The sequence below is a fragment of the Acanthisitta chloris genome, unplaced genomic scaffold, assembly GCF_000695815.1.
Source record: "Acanthisitta chloris isolate BGI_N310 unplaced genomic scaffold, ASM69581v1 scaffold128, whole genome shotgun sequence".
Classification (NCBI taxonomy): domain Eukaryota; kingdom Metazoa; phylum Chordata; class Aves; order Passeriformes; family Acanthisittidae; genus Acanthisitta; species Acanthisitta chloris.
Window position 1 is genome coordinate 100,314 of NW_008686449.1, and position 10,482 is coordinate 110,795.

Here is a 10,482-nt window from a genome sequence, read left to right on the forward strand (position 1 = left end):
AATAATTGTTCCCTGCCACTTGATTTATCAGTTCTTAAAATATTGAATTGCAAATATGTTATGGCTTTTTTATGTGAGGCTCTTCCATGAGAGCTGTTAGTACATTTTCTTCTTCTGTTGAGTTATGTGACTTAGTGACAATCCTATTAAGTTTGGGAACTTTGCACGTCACCCAGTGAAAAATTAAAAAGCTTTTAACTATTAAATGATATATATGTATAAGCAAAGGAAATCATACTGTGCACTAAGCAAGTTCTTTCCCCATTTTTTATTACTAGAAATCTAAAATAAATAATAGACCTATGTAGGATAATGGTTCTGTTAATCATAAACAAGACAGAATATTTTCTAAGACTCCTATGCTTACTGAAGAAAACTGAATAAAAGTGCTGTGTTATATGTTAACCTGTATTTTAAGAAAAGATGTCTTTATAAAACACAGTGAAAAACAGAAAGGAAGGAAGAAGTTAATTAGCCATAGTGTCATTTTCAATAATATATCAATGATAATTCCAAGAAAATGCATTAAGATAGAATTCAGCTCATGGAATTCTTGTACTAAGCCTGTTACTGTGTTTAATTTAGTCAATGGCATGGACAGCTGATTTTTTTCATGAATTCAATAAAAATATACTACTTTATAGTGAATTCCTTTACATCTGCATTACTTTTATGAATTTAAACTATGGTTCAGTGTTAACTAGTCTTTGCACATCTAACTGCAGAATAATGCCATATGTGAAATGTATTCTATTTTCAGTGACCTTTTCCTTCCTTTTCCTCTTTCATAATTTTAGGGTTAAAATAAGCCCATAGACATGATATAAAACAGAACACAACCCAGTTGTTGATATTTAGTACATTACTTTTTTTTTTCCAATTCAATCAGTAACCGGAACTTTTATTGTAATGCAGTGACTGTACTTACTTCTTCTGATATGAGTAGTTTAAACTGCAAACCCATGTTGGATTGGAGAAGTCAAAATTGTTATACCAATTACAAACAGCTACCCTGTGCTAACAAAATCAATCATTGCATTTGAAATATATTTCTCTCTTTTACATGTTATTTTGCAGTTGTGTGTGCATATGTGTGTAGTATATGTTCATCACTTTTGAGTGTATATTTTCACTGTTTCAAATTTTTTTACATTGACTGTCGTATGGTTTCAGATTTTTACAATATTTTTTTCCATCTAAAGTAACATCTAAATGTGATAACTTTAATTAGGACCTTTATTGACTATATACTAGCTCTGTGAAAGAAAGCACGTAGACAATGCTTATCTGCAACTGGAGATGCTGCTTCAGCTATCAAATTAATGGAACTGTAATGGAACACTTGCTAACAAAATTGATAAGCTGCATTCTTTTGTTTGTCACTGGGTCTGTGTGGCTCCATTAGGTCTGATTTGTTCAGTTACAAGAAGAAAGAACGATGAAGACGCTAGCGCTTTGATATGTAGTTGAAAGGAATCTATCACTCTATTCATGAGTTAGTTGGCATCTTATGTCAACCTTCAGTGAGCTAAGTTCAAGAACATCTGTTGTGGTGTGGCTTTATTTACAAAATATTCTATTGATGCTAATATTTGTGCTATTCTTAGATTCATAAAAGAAGGAGGTGAAGGATGTTTGTTTCTTCTGCCATTGTTCATTATCTCAGATACTTCTACTACAGAAAGTGGTTTCTTTGGGATTTTACTGTAATCCACAGGATTTTATTTTTATTGAGCCCTTTTCCTTCTACTGCACTTGATAGTACTTGTTTCAAAGTTCAACCATGTACAAAAAATGAAATGTAATAGCAATCATGTTTACTTTCTATTAAAGTATGGATTTTTTGAAGATACTAATTTACTGGGACAGTTCTCTGTGAGACTATTTTACAGCTACAATCTAATATCAAAACCCAGTGCCATAACCTTTCTTAAAGACAAGCAATCTAATTCGACACAGATAGCTATCCCATGCTATATATTTTTGTTAGGGTTATGGCTGAAACATGGCATAGTTGCCTAAGTCTTTCTGTCTTGAGGTTTTCTTTGAGATTTAGGGGGCTGAAATATGCTAGACCTTTTTCTCACCTTTCTCATTAACATGGTCCCTTTACACAGTTTTCAATCTCCAAGCAAATTTGGCATTCCTAATCTTTCAGAATTTCAGGTAGTCAAACTACAGCTGCTTGCTAATAGGATATATATAACAGGCCTATGAACTACTAGATGTGGAAAAATTCATTGAAGCTCCACATCTGCTCAAATGGTGCTGTCTCTAAGTCACCCAAGATTTCTCCATATTAAAGGATTTTCCACCTAATGTGTACTGGCTCCTTTCACAACCTCTATGGGGAGTAGCAAGTATCCAGCCAGCAAAATATAGTCAGAATAAACTTCTACTCCTCTAGAATTATTCCCACCCATCCATAATGACTTTGTGTTATGAAACAGAAAATTTGAGAAGAAAATTTTGAATACAGCTGATGTTCCATAGTGCTGTCCATATGAAAGGCTGCATAAAGCTTTACTAACCTGTATATGAAGATTAGTGCTGTCCATATGAAAGACTGCGTAAAGCTTTACTAACCTGTATATGAAGAAAAAAATGTAATAAGAATATATTACCTCAGAGAATAGAAAACATAATTTGAAACACTGTGATTGTTTCTATTGTTTCGTATCTTTTTGGTTTGAGAAAATCTTATTTTTTTTGTGTTTGCATGTTTATCACTGTGTATCTTTTTGGTTTGAGAAAATCTTGGGTTTTTTTGTGTTTGCATGTTTATCACTGGCCACAGCATTTGCCAGGTCTTACAGTATTGCTAGAATGTAACTCATCTCAAGAGATTGAAGAAAAAACCACAGCATTTGCCAGGCCTTACAGTATTGCTAGAATATAACTCATCTCAAGAGATTGAAGAAAAAGTGACTCTAGAAATCAAGAGGCTGATATATACCTTTTAAATTGTGATTCTCCAGCTGTTGATGAAAGTTCTCTAGAACACAGGTTATAATCTGTGGCACTTGTAGTTTAATTCTGTTTCTATGTTGCTGGGTAGCTATTCTTGCTCTCTTTCAGTGGTATTTTAGAGGATGTGTGCCATTTAAGCGTTTATTAATAAGACCAGAAGACAGGAGTATTGAAATTTCTCTAGACTTATGATGAAATAATATCAGTTTTCAGCTAGTATTTTTTGCTATTTATTCTTCTTCAGAAGTACATTCATATTCAAGTACTTATTCAAGTACACCTTCAGAGAGGATTTTTGTGCTGATCCAATGTTAAGTATTACAGGTGTTTTATTATTTACTTCCTATAACCTTTTATTATTATTGTCATCTGTGACTGATCTAGACAGTCCCAGGTTTCTTATGTAATTTTATACTTTGTAATGTGATTATTACAGCACCTCCTGTCACAAAGATGTAAATGTTTCACAGGTATTTCAGGTTTTCATTGAAATAACTAAGGTAAATTTCAGTCACAATCCCCCCAAATCAAAATACATTCTGAGGAAATAGTGAAAGTCTACTTAATTTTCTAATTTTGTTTGGTTTGCGGGGGTTTGGGTTTGGTTGGTTGGTTTTTTAAAACAGAAGAAATACTGAAATGTGTTTATCAAGATTTCATAAAAATCATCATTTTGGTTTAGGAAAATTATGAAAAGACATGTCAAATGAGGAAAAGGAAGATAATCTGTCTCTACTTTGCAGCACTTATTGAAAGTTTATGTAGTCTCAGTTAGAAAACCAAAAGTAACATAATGTTACAGTCAAAACTTTGTTGTAAGCAAAACAGCAAACTTAGATGATATGTGTAGCCACTAATTCACAGCTGCTTTAAAATCACAGCAATTTACAGGGCTTTACTTAGACTGTTAGTAGTGTTAGTTCAGTTACCCATTGCACTCCAAATTATCAAATTAATCCGCAATAAATCTCATTTAAGCAGTATAAAAATGGCGTGCGACCACTTCCAAGTATCTACCTTTTTCTCAATGTTTATGCTGCCCTTTTAGATCCCTAGGTTGGCAGTACCCATCCTCCTCAAAATGAAGCCAAAAGGGTGGTTTTGTGAGGTGCATCCAGAATTCTTCACTAGGAGTATTGTGATGTTGATGGTTTCTTCTTCCTCACTCTCAATTCTACTAATTTAGCACATTTTCTAACATTTTTCTTTGTTATTTTCTTTGTGGTTTGGCAACATCACTTTTTGTCCATATTTATTGTATATTTCATTTTATTTTAGTTACATTACTTGTTATTCTCCACTCTTTATTTCTCCTTGCTTGCCTTAAAATCTTTGTTTCAGTCAGTTGTTTTTTCAATGACCGTTGCTAGGTTTTTATGGTCTGTCTTTATTAAACCATGCCTACAGTCATGAAAACTTTATTGTTATGTGAAGGTCATAAACATTTCATTCTACACAGATTAATTCCTTTTTAATATATATGTAAAAACTCTGATTATGCCACAAGATTATGTAAATATAAACAAATATAAGTGGTATAAGCAAAACTGTAACGAATCAGTCAATAGTCACCTATCATTATCAAAATTGTTGCAGCTCAAGAAGTTGAATCAAACCTGCAGGCACGAGGCCTTGCAGGACGTATCTGAGGTCTACAGCTTGTTACTGGCAATGGCTGTAGTCACTATATCTGATATAGGGCTATGATAAGAGATGTACTAATATTCTTCCACTCTTTTTTGTCTCCTTTTCTCATCACATGTCTGGAAGTGTTCAAAAGGCATGTGACACTTGGGGATATGGTTTAGTGGTGAACAGTGGGTTAATGGTTAGACTCAATTATCTTAGAGGTCTTTTCAATCTAAGTATTCTGTGATTCTGTGATTCAATGGTTATTACTTCCAATTCGCACACTGACCAGTTAGGAAGTCTAACTTCAGATAAAGTTTTAAAGGCTTGGGTTTTTTAGTTCTTCATTGCTGTTTCTCAGGCTATATTTAGTGGTGCTGTGCTTCCTTGTTGCAATGTTACAGAATTTGAAATTGTGGCTGTTTAAGCTATAGCAAAATCAAGATGCTTCAAGGGAAAAAAAAAGCAAAGAGAAATCTGTGGAGAATGCTCCAAATACAAAGTGAGCTCAAAATTAGTTACTGCAGTACTTGGATATAGAAGTTTGGATAGACTTTGCATACTCTGGGAAAGCTGAGAATATCCTTGTTAGGGTCACATCCTTATCTGGACATTTCCTTTTCTTGAGATCCTAACCAAACACCTGTATTTCCACAGGAATTTTAATGTGCTTCACTGTATGCTATATGTATACACAATTCTTGTACAGTCTGAATGCTGCTTTTCCCATTGTGGTGATGTATTTTGAAACAAGAGGAAGTGATATATAAGCCTCTGTACTAATAAAGGTGCGTTAATGCCAGCCTGTTAGGACAGAATGAGCAAGATTGTTATAAATACCACTGCAGATAGTGTTATCAATCTTAGACTTATCTATCCCTAATGCAGTGCCAAAACTAATCAGTCTCTATACAACTAACATACTAACAACAAGCAGACTCTGAGGAAGTATGCTTTTATCACAGTAATAGTCTAAAACAGTATTATTAATTCAAAATTCATCTTGTAGATAAAATTGCTGTGGTAACTGACTGACTTCTTGGTTGTTCAACTTAATATTCAAAGATTGTGCATAAAAACAGTAAACAAATGCCTAAACATCTCAGGTTAGGGACAATAATATGGATTCAATTCAATGTAGTGTCTGTTGTTGCTGCAGCAAGAATAACAAATAGATCCAAATGTAGAAATAAACCCCAGCTATTTGGATTGCTTGCATCTCTTACTTGTGTCTGTAAATGAAATATGTTCCTCAAAGAATTTGTGCCTCTAAGGTGCTGACTTTTCTTACAGTTAAGACAATATTTGAAGGGGATAAACTTATTTTCTTAAGTCAATGGAGAAAATAATGTCTGTAAGAGAAGCGATCAATCTATTTTTTTAAGAGATTATTTCAGTATTTCACTGTTACAATGGAAAGCATAGCCTCTCAGTTCACCCTTTCTCTGTGTCTAACCTTGATGAGAATAAACCTGTTAACAAGAACAAGTTATTCTCTGGGAACAATTCTGTTCCTCAGTGAAATTCATGGCTGCTGCGGTAACTACAGAATAATAATAGGCAATGGAAAAAAGTTATTAAAAGTTTTTATATTGCAGAAGTCAAACATCAAGGTGCTTTTAAAGTGACCCTTTTAGTTATTATAAAAGAAGCCCTATAGCATCATTGTAATTTGTTATTTTGTAAAGGCTTCCATCCCCCAGCAATATCTGTTTTTCCTTTTTAACTCTAGTCATGTTGCCCTGTAAATCAGGTTTATAGGAAGGAGATTTCTTTATTAGTTTCAAGGCAGATGATGGTCAGTAGAAGTAATCCTCTGGGCAAAATTCTTCCCAGCCTCAGCTTAAACCAAGTTTTGATTCATTTATTATATTCTCAGCCTGTTTGCAGACCTCCTGCTGACATCAGTAACAAGCAATGCACTGAGAAAAACACAGAGCTTTGAAAATGAGATGTTATTTGTGTTTGAAAAGAGTATTTTAACATTTTTCTCTGTACTAATGCTGTCACATTTTATATGCAGTGGTGGGATTTGCTGTGGTTTTATATTTTGGCACCAGCCTATAATGTGTGTGCTATCATGCTGTATACTCAGGGAAAAAAATCAACATGGTAATATTATATTTGCAGCCCACTTTATGGGCTAATTAGGATAAAAGATGCTGTGAATTCCATAACTATTCACCAAACTACACAAAACTGTGTCAATACATAAAAAAATGTTGCTCAATCCTATTGAAAGGGTTTTCACTTAGCAAGCTATTCTTTGCTTAAATGTAGGAAAAAAAGCTGCAATGGATCTGGGAAACAAGTGGTCCCTGCAAGGGATCTAGCAACTGAAATGTGATACTAAACTGCAATTTCAGTGATCTACTTCAGATTCTTTTATATATCATGGCTAATTAAGTAACCAAATTATATTCAAGTAATTCAGCACCTGCTTCATCAGACTACAGAATGTGGAATTAGATATATACTACTTCAGCTTCACTGATTTGATTATGTAGTAGAGAGAGTTGGGTGAATATACATTAATCCTATGAAATTAAATCAAGAAAATTAGCTGAAGATATTCCTAGGGGCCTATTTGGTGTCTATTTGCATAAAATGCTGAATTACCTGCTTACTAAAATCAGTCTTTTTTCTTTTTAATGAGAAATGGAAGAGAACTGAAGAATTGAGTTTAATGAGAAATTTAAGCAGCAATGTACAAGTTCAAACCAGAAATACATATAACTCCTGGCTCAGACAACAGCCAATAGCAGATCATTAAAGCATAAGAACAAAACAAGTATATATTTTTTCCCTTGGTTAGTGTTTTTTTCTGGTCTCTTTGGTATCCTCTATAATGTGTGCAAGTATGATGTAATTATGCATACTTTGAAGAAACATTTTCTTTTTGTTGGCTTTAAAATTCTTTAAGATAATATCATCAATGCTTCCTCATAAGAAATGATTACATGAGGCAAATAAAGCCTATGCTTTATTTTTAATCCTTGCCATTCATCATTTTATAGACTTCTAGCCATGCTGTCTCTTCAGAAATGTGAGTCATTTTATCTCTTCACAGACAGCCATTCCAGTATTTCTAACCATTTTTTTAGTCATGTTTATAGCTTTTCCATTGGCATGGGATGCTTATTACTTACTGTCATTTCTAGAAGTCTTAACAAATAATTTAAGATGCAGAAGTCTCTCCTACAGGCTTTTCAAATTAGCTGTTATTAGCTCCATATGAAATTACTTAATTTCAATATTAAGTATGGACATTGTAGTCCTGTTTTATCTCAGTCTGAAATTGTGACTGTTCTATTGTTACTCTTAGTCTTAGGCACTTCATATCATTTATGAAAAAAACCCTTGTTTGTAATTTTCTTAAGGTTTTCTAAGCATTTCAGTTATCTAAACTATGTCACCTGTGAGTAATTTGTAAGCAATATCCATATTGACTTTGATTTATTTAAGTAAGATATTAGTGAAGGAAAATTATTGAAATAAAGCAATAATAAATAATAAGATGACAAAACATAGAATCATAGAATCATGGAATTTTAGGGGTTAGACCTTACAGATCATCTAGTCACAATCCCCCTTGCCATGGGCAGGGGCACTTTCCCACTAGACCATATTTACAAAACATATGAATTAAGTGTAAGCAGTCCTAACACTACAAAAGTATTTTGTCTGTAGAGAAATACATTTTGATCCTTGGGGAAATATTTACAATTCACAGTAATTTCCATTTTTGTTTGGAGACAAAATGGAATTTTGAAGGACAATGGTAAATAGAAAGCACAGTATGTTTAGAAAAGCCACTATCCTCAAGTGGTTAGTGTACATAGGTCAAACCCAAGACATGGGCTCTGTTTAACATATTCAGAATAGATACTTGAATTTTTTTTCTGTGGACTCAGAATAGCTAATAACCAAAGGCTTTATGTGGGTTATAGAATGCTTCACCTGTTTTGAGCAGCTGTTTTTCTTGAAAATGAAAAATCATTCCTAGTTCTGCTTTGTTACAGACAGTGCATTTCAGCAAGCGGTTTTGAGTCACAAAATGTTTTATTAAAAAAAAGCAAAGCAAATTGTCCCTGAAGAAATTTTCTTTTCCCCTCATTACATGCATGAGACACTTCTCATGCATGCAAAGTTCTCTGCTTTGTATTCTCATCATGTACTTTGTATTTTTCACATTTGAATTTGTTTGCATTATGCATTAATCTCTCTGCTTTCTATTTTGGTTTCAGGTTTCTCTTGGACTTCTACATGCTCGAGCTACTCACATTCTCTGGCCTCCACAACGCTGGCAGAAGTTACAGCCAATGCTACCTCCAGAGCGCAAACCACTGCACAGAGAGCAACAGTGATCTAAATGTTCAGGCAGGAAAACACTGCCATGAAGTTTAACCAGGAAGAGTTGCTGTGGTTATGCCATCACTTGTAAGAGTTTTGCCAAGTGTGCTGTGATATCAGGTACCGTATGAGCAAATACACATGGCAAATTCATGTTACAGTGCCACTTTAAGTGTAAAGTTCTTTGGGGTTTTTGTTTGTTTGTTCTGTTGTTTGGTGGGTTTTTTAAGCCTCAAACAGTAGTGCATTGTATGTTAGTTTGGTTTGAAATAATTGGTTGTAGATGGACTGAATGTTCACTTTTTTCTGGGAGTGGTAAAATGCTTATGTCTGTACCTGTACTTCTCTGGATAATAAATGATTAAAAACAGCAATAAAGTATTTGGATCTCTGACATTCAGCTTGTTTCTTTAATAACTGAATGGAACCTTTATTAATATCATTGATCATCCATAAAAAAAAACCCACCCACAACATAATATGCTTTGGATTGTCCCATAATTTCTAACACTGGAGAATCAGTACTTCTGTAGCTGAGGAGGTAATAATTTCAAAAAGCTAATAAAATTTTTTTTATTTAATGTAGCTTGTGTTTATTATTAAACTGAGTACACATTGCTTATTTCTAATTTCTCTTTCAGGAGTTTTTTATATAAATCTTCTTTGTATATCTTCATATCCAGTAAAAATGTATAAATTATAATGCAGTATCTGAAGGCAATGTTTCATTAATTTCTTGAGTATATCTTTGTTAACATTGATTGACACATTTTCTTGAAACTATGTAAGTAGATAAGAGATACTATACAATTAATACCATAAGATATATAGTTAGTATTCTAAAAATACTCTGTGTATATGCAGTAAAGCTTCTGCACACAGTGTGAGTGAACAAGACTTGAAAAATGACACGTTTTCAGATGAAGATCAATATGAGACAGCTTATTTTCATATTTATTGAATTTTACCTCAGATAGGCTAGTACTCTAAAAATTTATCTAATCACACAAAAGATCTTAAAACACTTTCAGTTAAAACCATGCAATTATCAGAAGTTCAGAAAAGATTAAAATAAGTCTATAGCTCTTTGAAGACACACATCTGCCTTATCAGTTAGATGATAGCTTCAATCACTATGAGAATTCTCTATTACTGTCTAACCACCTTCTTAACTGCTCCAGTTCTGCAGTCTTTCTGAACACTTTACTGTGTATGTGTGCCAGGATCTTTGTTACAAAAAGGTATTCTATAGGTTTCTGAATTCATCTTATTTAAAGTATTGTAGTTTTTTTGGCCTTAATTGCATTAAATTCTGAATTTTAATTTCTTCCAGTCAGAAGGAGGATCCAGGGAACTACATGTCTATTAGCATGACCTTGGTGCTCGAAAAAGTTATGGAACAGGTTATCTTGAGTGCGATCATACAGCATGGACAGGACAACCATGGGATCAGGCCCAGAGAGCATGTATTCAAGAAAGGCATTTCCTGCTTGACCAATCTGATCTCCTTTTATGACCAGGTGACCCTCC

At 33.6% G+C, this 10,482-nt stretch overlaps 1 protein-coding gene across 1 annotated transcript in view; it reads left to right on the plus strand.

Moving 5' to 3' along the window:
• Positions 1 to 8,966, plus strand: part of LOC103807406 (mitochondrial inner membrane protease subunit 2-like) — a gene marked incomplete at its 5' end in the record, with an annotated part of 85,346 nt that extends 76,380 nt beyond the window's left edge. The window contains one exon of the mRNA XM_009080134.1: positions 8,847 to 8,966. Coding sequence (XP_009078382.1) covers positions 8,847 to 8,966 — 120 coding nt within the window. The remainder of the gene's footprint in view (positions 1 to 8,846) is intronic.
• Positions 8,967 to 10,482: the final 1,516 nt, after the last annotated feature.